Here is a 17,500-nt window from a genome sequence, read left to right as displayed (position 1 = left end):
GGAAAACAAGACAGATCCCATTCAGAGATGAGGTAAGAAGAAGGCGGTGGCGATAGATTGGACATACTCTCAGGAAGTCAGACAGCTGCATAACAAAGAAAGTTTTGGATTGGAACCCACAGGGTAAGAAATCAAGGGGAAAACCAAGTGGAACCTGGAGAACAGTCACTGAAATCGATGTACAGAAAAGTGGGAAGACATGGAATAACATTAAGAGGCTAGCCCAGGATAGAGAAAGGTGGAAGGTGTTTGTCCATGGCCTATACCCTGATGCAGGGTGAGAAAGGCAATGATGATGATGATGATGAGTTAACACCATACAAGGCACGTGTTGTTCACGGATCTGTCAAGGAAAGTACATTTTGTTCTGGTCTTTACGCAAACGAAATAGCTACCTAAACATTATTAGAGAAGAAATTTCCGGTATCAAAAGTGAAACGTTGGTATTTTAAAAAATTATGTGCGTGATCTGTAGGTGTTTTGTGCCTCATCAAAAATAATGTATTTAGTTTAGGGCGTAGGCTTCGAAACCTTGCAGAAACAAAAAAAAATGTTACTCTTTTAAAAAATCTCTATCGGACTTCTTTCTTTTGTTCACTCCAAGTCTGTCTTCTGCTTCCTTCTCCACTCTCTCACACTTATCCTCACGCCTATCCCCGACCGTCTCTCTATTCCTCTCTCCTTTACTCTTTTTGTTTTCGTAATTGTTTACCGCACCTCGCAACTGCATAAGGTTACATGAGCGCGCGGGACACATAAAGCATGTTCTGTTTAGTAGCAATTAATTTTGAATTTTGCTCGGGTGGCGGCCGAAGCCTACTCTTATCGATTTTGAACTACCACAGGGTATTTAACGTGCGCAACGTGCACATGGGACCTCCGAGATATTTCGACCTTATCCGTGAAGGATAAATGTTAGATCTTTCCTACTCTAAGATCATGGGTGTGGCTAAAAGACAGAAGGATGAAGGAGCCAAGGAGCCACTAGAAAGGCTACAGAAAGAGCCAGGAGCCCAGATGAGAGGGCAAAAGGGGTGGGAGTTGCAGAAAGTAGAGAAGAAAGCGGACGACAGAGCATGGTTAGAGAGCAGAAAATGAGGTGAAAGGAAAGATTTTAGAGAAGAAAATTTTCCGTCGCTGTCAGGTTTCGCACGAGGGATCTATTGAATGAGAGGTGAACACAGTGACCTCTAGAGAGCCCCCTCCTCCTTTCCAGCACTTTGTGCTCTTTTTACTGCTACTCCTGACCCCTTCTTAATGATGCCTTTTAGCCCCACCTCTGATGTTTTGGTGGGTAAGATCCAATACTATGCCTTCTGGGATTAGGGCGACAAATCTCCAAGGTCCCGTGTGCAAGTTGCGCTTATTAAGGGGGGGGGGGTTACACCTGGAGGCTATCTCGCTTATTACTGCACAGAATTTTACCAAATTTCACACATATAACAAGCATAGTAAGGAGTCTTAAAATCCGCAATCAAATTTGAGAAAAAAGTTTCGTTTCCATGGATATGCCGCCATATTGGATTTTATTGACATGTCTTACGTAATGAATATCGCTCATGGAAATCGATTGTTTTTTTGCATGCGTGTTCACAAACATTAAATCTAAAAATGTGTCTGTTGTTTATTTCTTAATCGAATTAGAAAAATTTTAGTGATTTTTTTCCTGAGTTAGCATTCAAGTTTGCGAAAAATCCTTGAAAATCCACACTGCAGACACCACCAACAAAAATCTATTCCATATATAAAAAATTCAACAGAAGAACTTTTAGTATTACCTCTTCTCTTCATACTGTGAAAATTTCATGAAGATTTGATGAAAAATAGTTGGGTTATTAAAAAAAGTATAGAGAAAAGTTGCATTTTGAGAAAACGGCCGATAAAAAAAATAAAATACTGACTTTATGAGGAAATGGCGGTTACAAACATGCCCGATATGGGAAGAATTACGGTTTTTGGGGGTTCTTATGCCATGAAATAGTTGTAGGAGAGGATGAGGAAGCTAAAAATGCCTACAACTCAAATTCCATGATTTTGAGCCGAATTTTGATTTTGGGGGTGTAACCCCCCCCCCCCCCCCCCCCCCCCCCTCTTGGTGGTCCTAAATTTGGGAACAGCAGGTTTCGTGTGCCACCCGGGCAAACGTCAAATTCTATTCCTGCTAAAACTGAAAATATTATTGTTTGTATTAAAAAAGATTGAAAGTACCTTCCAAATAAGAATTCAAAGTTGTAAAAACCACCATATATTATTATGGAAAAACCAGTTTCACTGGAGGTTGAAGAACCAGCAGTCAACTACCCCTGGATCAAGCAAGAAAACACAAAGAAGATTCACCTTTTTGACAAATATCAAAAGGTAAAAAAGCGAAATACTCCCCCCCCCCTTTACACACACACCCCGACAAAATAACCAACAGGAACTGCATTTTGTTTCAGATTGTATACAATAGCTATTTTTGACATCAGCAAGACATGAATACGCAACACAATAGGAGATAATATGCATGTATATACTTGTACGACCATTGATGAAAATGGATTTCACTTATATTCAATATTTATTATGTTGATCTGATTATGTGTGTATGGTAAATTAAAAATTTGCTAGCATAGACATATTGTATATCGGGCGTAGTGACGAGCATAAGCTTAAGATCAATTAATTGCCTGAGGCTGTGTTATGAGCAAGTAGACACAGTTGGATATTCCGTTTATGCAAGTATCCGTAATGAAATGCAAAGTAAAAAACCTAATATCTGAGTGGGGCCTACAATTACAGAATATTCATTTGCAAGCGTTTGAAATAGTCATTGTTGACAACACCTACTAAAAATGCATTACTTTGAACTTTCTCTAAGAAAATAGGCCTTTGACGATGGGCAACGTTTGACAAAAAAATAAGTGAGATACAAGATAAAGCTATTCGTTCCAATTTTTTTTTCTTTTTGACAACCATGAAGCTAAGAACCTAAGGCGTTAGAAATACCACCGAAACTTGTAACGATTATAATGATAATGATTATAAAGACAGAAAGGGTAATTCATATTAATAATGAAGCGGGCTACTACTGTGTAAAAAAGTATGATTCAGTTCTATCAGTTCAGTATTGAGAGTTCCAAAACTAAACAGAAAGTTATGTTGTGTTATAAAATGGAGCATACTCGTGACACATAAAATAACCCTCAACTTTGACTTCTTTTAGTAAGAGTATTTCGTTTTTCAAAAGTCAGTTCTTTTAACCTGAAATCTTATATTTTTAAGTACTGTCTTTAGTACTTCCTTATTTATTTCAGATTTAATTATACAGCTGCTAATGAAAAAAAACCAAAACAATATCACAACAGAAGAACATTATGATACGCTCTCAAGACATGCTAATAGTAGAAATGTAAAGTGTATACACAAGCTAACACAATTTTCTAAGCCACAAAAAGTACCAGAAATGATTGGCCAGTCCTTCGAGACCTCATGGAGTGATGGCAGTAAGTAAGCATGCTCAGGCCGATGCAATCTTCTCAGACTAAGGCTTCACACATCACACAGAGGTAATCGAATCTTCCTTATTGTTCTTGGTAATACAGGTTGTATTGAAATATTGTGACCTGTTGATGAACAGCTATTATCTTAAAGTACCAAAGCCTCGCGTGGTCACATATTTTAGCTCACCTAGAAACAACGATAATTTGTTTCGATATCGTTGATGAAGTGTTTGGATTTCCCGCATAAGAGACGTCACATTTATTGTAATTTGAAATAACATCTGGTTCTGAGACGTGTCCTTTGTGCGTTAATACGTGCTGAGAAATTCTATTCTAAACGTTCATCACGTAGATGTCAGTTGAAATCTGGTTCTTCTTAATTTAAATGGTCTTTCGACCTCGTAAGTGCGAGGTATTTTTCCGTTTTACTTCAATTTCTCTTGCTGCTCCAGTAAGGAGTAGGTGAAAATGTCGTTTACCTGTCCCTTGCAGCAGATCAGGTCATTATGTAAAGTTTTCTATGTAGTGATGCTGTTCCTTTCTTTGTGAATGTATTATTATTGGCAGCGTGGATGAACTTCCTTTGGATCTAACCAGTTTCGCAGGATGCTTAAATCACACGAAGGTTGTCTACGGTGATACCTATCATTTGCTGAGCTTTTTCCACAGTGAATGGTGCTTCGACGACTGAGGATAAGAATCGTGAAAATAATATTATGAAAAAAGCAAAGATTATATTCCATTCTGTTCTGAAGACATAATTACTCAACAAAGGAAAGATATAAATCATGACCAAATGGCTTCTTATGGGGCAAACTGTATGCTGCCCTCTGATCAGAGGTGTTACATTTGATTAGTCATCAATTCAAAGGAGGTTTCGTTGTACGGGCATGCTATGAGCATGAGAGCTGCTCAGAAACCGAGGTACATGACTGATATCAAAGGTGTTACTCAACCTTTACTTCAGAAAATATGTGTTTTTGTGTGTGGGTGTTTGTGTATGTGTTTGTTTGCGTGCGTGGGTGTATGTGTGTGTGTGTGTGTGTGTGTGTGTGTGTGTGTGTGTGTGTGTGTGTGTGTGTGTGTGTGTGTGTGTGTGTGTGTGCATTGACATTTATCTTTTTAAAGAAGCGCAACACGACACCAAAGAAGACTCGGTACGATGCATGATATACGAATTTCTGAAACCTTATCACAATCACTCCTTTCGTTTCTTTTTCCATAATTTCAAACCATATCCTCCATCTGTCCCGTTGAAATAGCGAAATAAATAGGATGTAGGCTTGCTCCACCAGAAGGAAACTTAAGGTTTCTCCTGTAAGTTCCAAGTCATTGCCCCAGTCTTTTCTAGCAGATGTTCTTTCAGTCTCGGGTCAAAACTTATTTCCGTATCAAACAAATGTTCAACAACTGTTTACCAAAATACCCTCTCCCAAGAAAAGCTAAAAACTAAAACAAAACCCACACGTCCACGGACAACCCATATTTCCAAACATTTCCAGGAGAAATAAACATCAAGACTTAGATTCAGAATGCCATATTCTATGACATTGTACAAAGGTATTATAATATTTTTTAACTCGAAACAACAATACAATTTTGTTAAGGCAGGGTCGATCTTGTTTGCGTAGATGAAAGCGCACAATATTTCCAATCTATTATAATAATTTTCTTTTTCTAAAACTTAATGATCACGATTTGTGCGTATACCATGCTGTGAAGAGCCAAGGAAATTCCACATGACTTAGGTAGCCTAGGGGATAGGCTACAGGACTTGCAATTGTGATTTAGCGAGTTCGGGGTTTGAATTTCAGATTTAAACAATAAATGTTCCAATTTGCTTCGATCCAATTAGAGCTTTCGGCTCTTTAATAACTACTTGAATCTACAGTATTTGCTTGTTTGCTGTTTACAGTTTTGGAATCTCCACAAATAATCACAAGTTTGGAGCTTCGTTGTCAAGTGTCATACCAATGACCTAAGGGTGCGTCTGGTTGTTTCACTAATTAAACAATATCATGTATACCTTAAACATTTTAAAATATTTTATTATAGGGACAAACCATTCGGAAAAGGGAGTTCTTTTTTGTTTTGGTAAAAGTTTTATGGTACTTGCAACACAATTAATTATTAGTTCATAAAGGTGCCGTGAGGTAATCTGTATGTTTTATTTGAAAACAAACACAACACAGAAAGAAGATTATCTGATGCTTAAAACCCTTGCAACCAAACAACAACAGTCTATTGGGAACGCTAAAAAAGTAATTAATTTTTAAAGTTTAAGCTCATGTGTTTTGATTTATTGTCGTGTATCCCTTGAAAGCAGGCAGGAAATTAACACACCTCGTTTGGAAAGCCATTTTTTTCTGAATTCAGTTTTGGTCTCTCGAGGTATATGATGTGCTACAGCGTGTTAAGATTCAATCTGGAAGGTGCCATGGACATTTTTTTCTATAGAATTCATATAAGTCAAATAACCAAGAACTGCATAAAAATAATCTATAGCATTTCCTCGATGCCCATTTGATCAGAAAGCTTGCGTGTAATTTAAAGCATGTCTCCAGGAATCCGCTAAAGGAAAAGTCTGAGTTAATAGCATAGTCAAAGACATTCTCACAAAACAATAAACTAAGTGGAAAACAAACGTGCAGAGGATTTAAGTCTATTTAAAGTATTCCATGTAGAGGCTTGTGCTCCGATGTTCAGCAAGATTTTAATTTGTCAAGGACTAGACCGTGTTCGGATGTTTTATAGACTTAAATGATGAAATACAGATCTGTTTAGGAAGATAGTTTTTCTATTGCTGGTACTTAAAAAAAAAAAATCAGGATCAGTTTGAAGGCAAACTTCGGCGGTGCCTCTCAGAAATAACCCAAGCTGAGAGGGACGTAACATTCCAGCATGAAGACCGAGATACTCAGTTAAAAATTCTCCTCACTTAGGAGGTCGAACTTGGGTCTCTTACATGCGCCAGGGAGGCGGCCAACCACTATACCACATTGACAGATGTTTGGGACTATAACTATTTATAAATGAACACACTGGACAGCAAAAAATGCTTCCTATTAAATAAGAATAACACAGGAAATTTCTCCTACAGGACTATCGTATTACATCCTCCCATTGCTTCGTGATTTGAGTGCAATTGATTGGTCAGATTCTTTGGTTATCTTATCCTAACAAAACATTTGTTCGTGTAAATCAACGAAAATTGTATCATGACCGGACAAGACATCATCAAAACGCCAAATTAATATTTCCCATCATCAAATAAACGTGAAACATATTAACCTTTATTTAGAAAGACAACAAGCGACAGACTTTGAAAGAATGAAATAAACAGTTATGAATTCGTAAAATGTATAATAATAATATTATGTTTAGCATCACAGCAGAACTGAGTACTTTTGTCATTAAAAATGACTGTCACGGTTCATCATCCGTTTTCTTTATGTTTTAGAAATAAAGGTGCTGCTGAGTAAAACACATTCTGGCAATGGTGAAACTTGTTCGAAGAAACAGCAACCAAACGCCATATTCTTGAACGTCAACAAAGAGACACAGCATTTGTTAAAAAACAGTAAATTCATATTTTTCAATTATGGCATAGCTGTCTCGGAAAATAATGTACGACACGGTTTACAGGTAAGAAATATCGTGAGAATCTGCCTAACAGTCAAAACGAGTAATCACTGTCAATTTTTTCGACTGTCGCATTGTTTTGCTTTTGTTTAGTTTAGTTTTGTTTTTTAAATCGAGCTAGCAGTGACTGAAGTAGCTGTGCTCCTTGAAAACAAACAAACTGGCAATTTTCTCGCGCTTCCTGGTCGAGCAAGATTTAACTGTTCCTTGGTTGAGGACACCTTTCTTATAATTCCCCTGTCAACCCGCAACTTCTCAATGTCTTTGTGATTACGGGGACAAGATGTTTCTTTTTCTGGCGTACCCCTAGTTGACCTAGTAGATTGAAGTAAAACCTTATATTAAAAAAAAGAAAAGACCAAGCAATAATTAAGCTAATCCTTATGGGTCACAACCTGTGGTAAACATGTTAATGTGGTAGTAACTGAAAATAAGTTAATAATGCATCTGTCCAACCTGTTTCCCCATCTGTTTTTTCCAGGTCATCCCGCACACTGTGAGCAGCGGTACGAATGGCGAGCAGAGCACTGACCGCCAGGCCCACGGGGGGCTCACCGACAGCTGAAGGAAGCGGGAAACATACGGAAAAATCAACAATAATAACAATCAATGCTCATAGAGGCTGCTCTTGGTTAGTGATCGTATCTATCGATCTATCTAGCTAGCTATCCATCCATCCATCCACCCATCCATCCATCCATCCATCCATCCGTCCGTCCGTCCGTCCGTCCGTCCGTCCGTCTGTCCGTCCGTCCGTCTGTCTGTCTGTCTGTCTGTCTGTCTGTCTGTCTGTCTGTCTGTCTGTCTGTCCGTCTGTCTATCTATTGATCTATATAGACAGTCTAAAATAATATTGTCCAAAGCATGTGACTTTTTCATGAGAACATTATTATTTTCCATTTCCGTCGGCAGGAAAATCAATAGGCCGCCGACAGCGACAATATAATCATGTTCCAGACTGTTGGGAGCCAAAGAGGGCAACAACGTGCCACGTGACTCGAATGCTGAGACAGGTCGCCATCGACGTTTAAACAGTTTCGGTATGTTTATTAAAACGTTTCTGTGAAAAAATCTTGTGCTCTTTTTTAGCGAAAGAGTTTGGGCCCATAGGACAGCACACTATTTTACAATCTACTTTAAAAAAAAACAACATCTCCATATTTTTTCCAGGGAAACATGCGCTTTAAAAATAGTCAATAGCGTTGTTGGTTCTGCCACAAGGAGCCCTAGAAAGAAATACGCTTATTATATTGCATTATTTTTGTACGTGTATCATACGTATCTAGCAAACCGAACTTGCAAGATAAAAAGATAGCTAAATGACACGCTTTACGCAACAAAATTGGTGGAAATTTCAAAAGAGAAAAGTTTGAAAATGGTACATACGTGATAAAACATGTTCAAATGTATGTAAAAGGTATCTACATCCGTGTGTCCTGTAACTAGAAACTCAGAAAACGCAAATCTAGGTTTCTTTATTAAGGGAGCCTAGGGGAAAGGGGTGGGGGGATAGGGCGGCAGAAAGGACGTATTGATTACAGGACAGGAAATCAGAAGCGCACCTTTGGAGCTGAGAATTCCTACGGGATTTGGAGCGTCTGGCATCAGATGGATCCTCCAATCAATGGGAATGTCTTTGGTTGTCGGTGGCTTGTACTCCTGGAGAGAGATTAATTAAGGATGGACGTCCAATTTTAGTCAGATTAGTTTTGTACAATATACATTGATAAGTCAAACTGTGTTAATTCTTTTTTACATTATGTATTATGTAGAAAACTGGATTTCTTAATACTTTTTTTTTGTTTGTTTGTGAAAATAGAAACACATCAACACAATAATGGACATTTAGTTTTGCGTTTTGTTCAGAGGATCAGTGCACTAAAACACAAAGGTCAATTATTTATTGATGGGAAAAGCCCCAAGGAAGAGAAACTCTTGGGGGGTGGGGGGATTTGGGGGGGGGGGGGGGAGTTGTTCCGAAAACATCACAAAAGCACATTTCAAAGACTAAACTTTGTAACAGGTTCTTTTTTGGCGGTCTGTGCTTTCTATATTATAACAGGAGCACGCAGAAAAGCATGTTAACAATGTCAATTCTTTAAATGACAAGACCTTTAAAAGTAGATTCGTTATATAAAGATAAGAAATCCTCTTCATTTTTTTTAGGTTTATACAAAAAATAATATACTAGCAATCTAAGATGTGATAACTGATTATAGTCTTTCAAATCTGTGGAAGGATCAGAAAGACACAGACACTACCCTCGAAGTCTTCTCGACTACGTTATGGAGAACACGGTAAAGCATAGGTCTCAAACATTCACCTTTTTCACGATGACAACTGTTTTTTTAAAGAATTTCAGCGGCACAGCAGAGGGCAGCAGGGAAAGACAATTTACAATGCTATGAATAGGGCCTCAATGTAGGCGAATCATAAACTGGAAATATAGGGTGGATAATCATTCAGCTCTCTGGAAATAAGTTCACCAATTCAAAGGATTTCGTTTTCCGCCACGTGGAAAGAGCTAAACGACGTTTTTGCCATTGGCATTGTTCTGAACAAAATTAAGATAAAAGGAACACAACGGAGTGAATATTACAGGGAATCTGATTTTCTCAAGCAATTTTGTCTGCTGCAAGAAAGTCTGGCCTCTTTAAACAGGAAAATATAAAAAAGGAACAAATTTAAGGCTCACCTCTGCTGTCTCTCCACATAAAGAGAAAATTGTCCTGCGAGGGCAATCGAGAGTATTACGATCGAATTCAAGTTTTTGGAAGAACTTTAATCTGTTATTGCAAATTATCTGAGTCCAAATTTCAAGTTCCCTTGGAATCGATTCGTACTAGGCTCAGGGGTTGAGAGGGGGGGGGGGAAGGGGCAATCCAAAATGTCGATCACTGTCTAAAACTTACAAACGTTCCATCAGTGAGAACAGCTCCTGTCATCTCGTTATATTTAACATCTTCCAGCAGGTAGACACCTAAGCCAAATGTGAATCCACCTTCGATTTGGCCAATGTCAATGGTTGGGTTCAAGCTGGAATCAGAAAACAGACACAGAAAAAGTAGAATGGGATGCACTGCTGTGGAGACAACCAACGATGTTAAGTTTTGTTAAAAACAAAACCCTGTATTGTAAACTACAGGCTACATTGAGGTCCGCAAAGTAAAATAAAAATACACAGAACGAGGGGGATGGGCGACCATGAAATTTGAGTTAAATAAATTTTACACTCAATTTTTGCATGTTATTTGTCTCTTTTTCAGGCCTGTTCCTTTTCTTCCACGGACATCGCTCCTCTTTAGCGATGACTTTTCATACGCAAATGATATTGAAATTGACTTGAACTACTCGGGAGGATTCGCCCGCATCCTCTCCAACCGACACACGCACAGCAAGAAGCATAACGATTCGTGAACAAACATGCACACACACACACACACACACACACACACACACACACACACACACACACACACACACACACACACACACACACACACACACATACACATATTCACTCATACGCCCGCGCGCATACCCTCACATTTACCCATACCCACACATCCACAAAAACATTACAGCCATCCTTCCCACGTGCCTAGTGCAATGTGGTTTGGACTTGAGAAGTAGGGCTGAAGCCTGCTTCCTAAACGATCTAAATTGTATTGATGAGGACGAAAAAAAGCACCTACATTTAATTGAACGAAAACAAAGTATAAGTATCACCTCTCTCCCAAATCCGCCATGATGTCCACTCGTCGCACCTGGTATTCCCCTGTGAGTACATCCAGCTCTGTCTCCGTCACGCTAGTCATGTACGTAAAGTACACCAGGGGATCACCGTTCTGGAAGTGGCTGGTGGAGTTCGTACACAGCGAGGGGTGGGAAGCGAGGGTGGGGGAGAGGGGAGGGGTTGGAAGGTGGAAGAGTGGATAGGCAAACAAAATAATTAAAATAATTCTTGTACCCATTTGCCGGATGCTAAGGTGTCGTTTTAACATCTGCCTGTCACAGGTCAAGCACCTGAACCATCAATAATAGTATTATTTATTTGTAAGCCCATTTCACGTGTATCTGTCTATTCAATAATAATTTATTTTTAATTCATGCATCATGTTCTTGTGATTTGACATGAAATTTGCCTATACTTTTTTTCAAGTTCTGTAATCCCCCCCCCCCCCCCCCCCCGCCCCCCACCAAAAAAAAAAAAAAAGAAGAAGAAGAAGAAGAAGAAGAAGAAGAAGAAGAAGAAGAAGATGAAGAAGAAGAAGAAGAAGAAGAAGAAGAAGAAGAAGAAGAAGAAGAAGAAGAAGAAGAAGAAGAAGAAGAAGAAGAAGAAGAAGAAGAAGAAGAAGAAGAAGAAGAAGAAGAAGAAGAAGAAGAAGAAGAAGAAGAAGGAGAAGGAGAAGGAGAAGGAGAAGAAGAAGTTTACAACGTTTAATCCGACCACTCACCAGCTACTGGCCTGCAGGTGTGTGTTGCCAAAGTGAGCGGCTTGCACCAAGCCTGGCCAGGGAGCATCAGGCATCTTCTCTCGGAACGGAGCCAAACGCTCTTTGAGGATGGAAACAGCGCCCAGAGCCGACTGTAGACAAGTCACACGTGCAATCAGGGCGAGTGCAGAAGAAACTACTGCAGTGAGATCATAAATTCCTCCTCGTCCTCAAAATACTACTACTGCAACTACATCTACAACTACTACAACTACTACAACTACTACAACAACTACAACTACAACTACAACTACAACTACAACTACAACTACAACTACAACTACAACTACAACTACAACTACTACAACTACAACTACAACTACTACTACTACTATTACTACTACTACTACTTCTACTACTACTACTACTACTACTACTACTACTACTACTACTACTACTACTACTACGACGACGACGACGACGACGACGACGACGACGACTACGACTACAGCTACTACTACTACTACTACTACTACTACTACTACTACTACTACTACTACTACTACTACTACTACTACTACTACTACTACTACTACTACGTATTAGTATTTTCGATAAAACCCCATGCTACTTCTACCTCTTAGTCCTAATGAACTTGGAGTCTTACCGCGACACATCTCTCACTGGTGGTGCTGCCCCCTGTGGCAAAAGCGTTGGGCGTGACATTGTTTTGGTTCGGCCGTACTTTGACGAAGTCCAGCGGAATCCCCAGTCCGTGGGCAACAGCTTGAGCCACCTGGTGGGTATTTTTAGTCAGTCGTGTATAATGTCTTCGTTGGAATGAAGAGAAGAATGTCGACTCAATGATTGTCATTTAGTGCTAGAAAAAATAGACAGACTGAGAAAGATAACAGAGGGAACGTAAAGAAAGAGTATCTACCACTGGCGCACTCCTGCCACCAGTGTTTTTAGTAAGTGCTTCATATCATTTTTGATAATGTAGGTATTATTTCCCTCCCACAGGAAAAATCAAGATCATTATAGAGGGGGACTTTGACCCTGTCAGCCAGGGCAATTCAGGCAGAGAAGGATACATCGTTTCAGCAAAATAACCAATAAGATACCAATTCTCCCGACATGGAAATCGAAATCAGGTCTTTTGCAAGCGTCGACGAAGAGCCAAACCAAACAACTGGATGATAGGTTTCTGGGTATACCTGACCTCTTTTTTCTTTTTTTTTTTTTTGGGGGGGGGGAGGGGGGGTAAGTGTTTTACGGCGCTCGCTACTCCATAATGTCATATGAGCACGCTTGTCACATGAAATATATTCAATTGTTAGGACATTTTGAATTTTTCCCGGGTGGCGGTTGAAGCCTACTTTTATCGATTTTAGACCATCATGAGATTTTTAAAGTGCGCAACTTGCACATGGGATCTCCAATATTTTTCACCCTTGTCCAAGAACACTAGGTGTAGATCTTTCCTACCAGAAGATCAGGGGTGTGGCTGAAAGACAGCAGTAAGAATTAGCCATGGAGTAGCAGTAAAGAGGCTGCAGAAAGAGTCAGGTGAAGGGGTGGGGGGCAGATAGTGGAGACGAAAGCAGACGAAAGAACATTGCTGGAGACCATTTTACCGAGAAAAAAAAAAAACCCTTTGAATGAGAGGCGAACACTTTAACCTCTAGGCCTCGAGAACCCCCACTGGACCTCTGAAATAACCTTCCGGCGTTTTATAAAAGCCTCCGAGACAGCTGTAAATAAGCCTGACTAAAAAAATGGGCGGAAAAATAAACGAAAGTACATTTTTAGTTACCTGTCCTTTTTCGTATAGGTTCAGTTCTTTCAACAGAATTGGGTGCATGCCAATCTCCCTGGCCAGGTGCTCCAAGATGGATTCAGTAATGAGAGATGCGGGGACAGCTCCTGTGTTACAGACAAAACATTTCTTTATACTAAGGGGCAATTTACTTTTTTAAAAAAGTTTTGTTTGATTGGAAAAAACCAGAACACTCAAGTTTTAGAGATGTGGTCATCTATTTATCATTTTCTGCTTCAAAGCCCCCCCCCCCCCCCCCCCCCAAGACCTTCTTCTCTTGACTTCATGGGTGGAAGGGGACAGGGGGATTGCTCGATTTTGTGAGGTTATTTTAGTCTCGATAACTCGTTCTTAGATTTGTTGTTTTTATGCTGTTGTTATTCTTTTTTTTTGTTGCTGTTGTTATTATTGTTGTTGGTGTTGCTAAAGAAATGTCCTCTCCTTTTACAATTGTATCGATAATTTACCTTGCGTCTACCAGGACATCAAAGGCCTGTATCAACAAAAACTAAGACGACGACGACGACGACGACAGCAGCATCATCAACAATAATAACAACAACAACAACAATATCAACAACAAGAACACATTTCCACAATGTTAGAACGACTAGATTATCAGTAACAAAATGTTTTTAAAAAGTTGTTACGACTGGATTTGAACAAGAAGAAACAGTGACTTATAACTAAGTTAACATCACATACCTGGCCCCCTTACTGGTGCGGCTATAGGCTTGTCTGTTTTCATTAGCCTCATCGTGACCTTCCAGTTGGGGATATAAAAACCTGGTACAAAGTAAAGTACAGCTGTATGGATTTCTGCCATTCTCACATAAAGTTAAGAATAATACATAAAGAAAAGAAGAAAAAAGCAAAAAGACGAAAAAATAGAAAAAGAGCAGTACACAGCAGGTGTGACTGAAAAAAAAGAGTTGCAACCACAGCTTTTCCATATTACCTTGTAGCTTACAGTTTGGCGTGAACATTATGGCACAAGATAAAAGAGAACATATCTCAGTTTACTTTGAAAACGAGACGAAACGGTTACTTTACCCGGAGATCGTCCGACCGAAAAATATTATCTAAGGCTTAATCTGTTCTATAATTAATTACACAGCTCGTTCATTTTGAGGTGATAATGATGGTAACGGCATGTTGCTTCTGCTACTGCCGCTGCTTTTGCTTCTTAAAATAATGATGATGATGATGATGATGATGATGATGATGATGATGATGATGATGATGATGATGATGATGATGATGATGATGATGATGATGATGGTGTTGATAAAGAAGTCTCTGGCAAGATATTCTTTCTCGGAATCACCTTGGTCCATATTTGCCATAAAGTCAAGAACAAAGACGGTGGGTCGGCTACCGCTGTCCACGTAGATGTCAACAATTATGGCTTGCATTTTGCCTTCCTTGTCACACGCTGCCTGAAAGAAGAAATATTGGTGTTCTTTTTTCCTGTGATTTTATTTTAACAATTTTGTTGAACCTTACGATGCAAGAACACATTAACGCTTTCGTATCATGGCTATGCGTCTATGAAAGCACATGAAACATATTTTTGTGTACTGTCCCTATTTCACACACTCACGCTCACACACGCTCACACACACACACACACACACACACACACACACACACACACACACACACACAATATTTTCACATCATTATTATTCGGTGCCTTTCCGGCAGGAGTGGGCGATCATGGACCGCCACTTCACTCTATCTCACATTGGGTGACAAAATCTTCCTCTGTAACCTTTGCATTGGATTACGTTATTGAATTCAATTTTAGTACTTTTTAAATATTTTGGTAGGTGTTTTACGGTGCTCGCAACTGCATAGTCATATGAACGCACGGGACACACAAAACATTTCCAGTTGGTAGGAAATTTTGAATTTTTGCCCGGGTGGCGGCCGAAGCTACTCTTATCGATTTTGGACCCCCAAGGGACCTCTGAGATTTTTCGCCTTTGTCCGAGAGGGTTGGGAGAGATCTTTCCTCCCAGAAGATCAGGGGTGTGGCTGAAAGACAAAAGCAAGAAGGAGCCCAGGAGAAGCACTGGGAAGGCTGCAGAAAGAGTCAGGAGCCCAGAGGAGGCTGCAAAGACAAGGAGGGGAGGGGTTGGGGCACAAAGTGGAGACGAAAGCAGACAACAGAAAATTGTTAGGGAGCAGGAAAGAAGGTAATTTTAGAGAAGAGAATTTCTCCGTCGCTACCCGGATTCGAACCTGGGATCTTTGAATGAGAGGGGAACACCTTAGCCTCTAGGGCACGAGAGCCCCCTTCGTACTCTTTAATATGTATAACATAATGTTGTCTGACATAAAGTTGAGTGATGAATGGTAATTATATTATAGCCATATCGTTTTTCGACCGCGCAAGGGGATTCCCCGTTGATGTAGTATTCTCAGTCTCATGACCAGGGTATGTCGTGTAGTTGAGGTGCTTCGCGTTGCACGTAGAAGACCTTAATTCGATTTTCAAGTGAGAGACTTTTTATTAAGCATCTCGGTCTTTCTGCTGCGACGTTGTGTCTCTCTCAATCCGGATTGGCCCTACCAAGCAGAATCGAAGCCTGACACCAAAACGATCTAATTAATTTGTGTCTAAGAGGCGTAAAAGAGCGCCATACATTTAATTGATTCAGAAGTATAAACATGTCACGTGTGGTCATATTTTGGTTTGCCTTTACCTGCCAGTAGCTTCAGCTGCCACAGCTGCTGCAGAGGCGATGCTGGTGGTCTGCAGAATTTTCCCGCCAAAAGCCCCCCCTATCCTGGGTGTGATCACGTTGGCGCTAGGGAGATAATGTATGAACAGAATGAGATGAGACGAACCCCCCTCCCCCCCAAACAAAAACCTACAACTATAAACAAAAGCAAAAGAGACAGCCAAGGTAGTGGTAGTTTTTATGAGATCGAACACAAAGTTATTAAGGAATAGACACGATAAATAGAGAGATAATGTGATCAGAAAATGTATCAAATCAATCAAAACATAATATGTCTTTTCTCTTACAGCAAAACACGTTAATATATGAGAAAAGATATAAGAAAAGAAAAAAAGGGTATATAAATACAATAAAACCAGGATGGGATGGACAAACGAAATGTCCTAATTCCCTCAGGATGTGTAACTTATTGTGGACGCTTGTTCTGGTTATTCGACACCACTTAAAGACGCACTATATGCAGTTTTCAATTCTGTTTACTATATCTGGAACTTAAAGGTTTAGGTGATAACACACAAACGGTAAATTCAAATTCATGATTTTGATTTGTATGATGGCTCAAAATGTGCCACAACATTGCTTTTGATCTGCTTCTGATCGGATACTTGTGTCCGCTACGTCCTTAATGAAAGAGTTAATGCAGAGCTATTCACTGAAAATCGAAAAGGTTTGCGCACACGTAAGTATACACTCTACTACTAAATATATGTAGCTGTAAATTGGAAGTTATACGTATTTTAATGCACATTGCTCCCGAAATTCCCCTCCTGTAACACAAGCTATTTCTTGCATCAGAGACAGTTTGTGCCAGGGCTTTCCGTTCTGTTGTCTCTGTTATTTGACAGAACAGACAATAACTATTTTCCTATAATGTATGATTTTGACATGATGTGATGATGTCTCATAAGCTGTATTAAGTCAAATTGTTGCTTTTCAGGTATTGAATTATGCTTCTCTTCGTAGCCACGCCTTTCTTGTTATACAACTGTTCTTAACTTGACATTTCTACAGCCACAATCACTGAGTAGATTCTGTCCTAGTATTCGACCTAGATCTATATCTCCTTTTTCTTACTATTACCATTATTCATCATGATGCATAAGAGGGGTGGGGTAGGGAAGATAAAGACCCAGAAGAAAGAAACGGGCCAACTGCAAAAGCAAACCGCTGACGAATGAGCTTACTAATTGTGGGGTTTGCCAAGGACCTGGGCCACAGACTGCTGTACCAAGGACGTCCACTGTGTGGCACTGTGCACGTCCAAACCATCCTCCGAGGGGACCACTAGCGCCACCTAGGGAGAGTGAGATTAGATATGAGAAGAAGAAGAAGAAGAAGAAGAAGAAGAAGAAGAAGAAGAAGAAGAAGAAG

General features: G+C 39.7%; 1 protein-coding gene across 1 annotated transcript; it reads right to left on the bottom strand.

Moving 5' to 3' along the window:
• Positions 1 to 2,427: 2,427 nt before the first annotated feature.
• On the bottom strand, positions 2,428 to 14,814 carry LOC101862787 (xanthine dehydrogenase). Its single transcript, XM_005094163.2, has 10 exons — positions 14,707 to 14,814; positions 14,085 to 14,165; positions 13,377 to 13,486; positions 12,228 to 12,356; positions 11,582 to 11,712; positions 10,854 to 10,982; positions 10,037 to 10,160; positions 8,687 to 8,783; positions 7,581 to 7,685; positions 2,428 to 4,169 (listed from the first exon to the last, which is right to left on the bottom strand). Exons 1-10 carry the CDS (start codon positions 14,792 to 14,794, stop codon positions 4,093 to 4,095), a joined length of 1,071 nt encoding a protein of 356 aa, XP_005094220.1. The 5' UTR covers positions 14,795 to 14,814; the 3' UTR covers positions 2,428 to 4,092.
• Positions 14,815 to 17,500: the final 2,686 nt, after the last annotated feature.

The sequence above is a fragment of the Aplysia californica genome, unplaced genomic scaffold (assembly GCF_000002075.1).
Source record: "Aplysia californica isolate F4 #8 unplaced genomic scaffold, AplCal3.0 scaffold00076, whole genome shotgun sequence".
Lineage (NCBI taxonomy): Eukaryota > Metazoa > Mollusca > Gastropoda > Aplysiida > Aplysiidae > Aplysia > Aplysia californica.
Note: the sequence above shows the minus strand (reverse complement) of the source record. Positions and strands in the feature narration are given on the sequence as shown.

What these genes read in the sequence shown, in the direction of transcription:
- LOC101862787 (XM_005094163.2), bottom strand. Translation starts at nt 14,794, where the DNA reads ATGCAAGCCATAATTGTTGACATCTACGTGGACAGCGGTAGCCGACCC. An exon ending in ACCTATACGAAAAAGGACAG is followed by an intron (nt 12,357 to 13,376) that starts GTAACTAAAAAT and finishes AATACCCACCAG; the next exon opens with GTGGCTCAAGCTGTTGCCCA. An exon ending in AGGAATTCTCAGCTCCAAAG is followed by an intron (nt 7,686 to 8,686) that starts GTGCGCTTCTGA and finishes CGCTTCCTTCAG; the next exon opens with CTGTCGGTGAGCCCCCCGTG.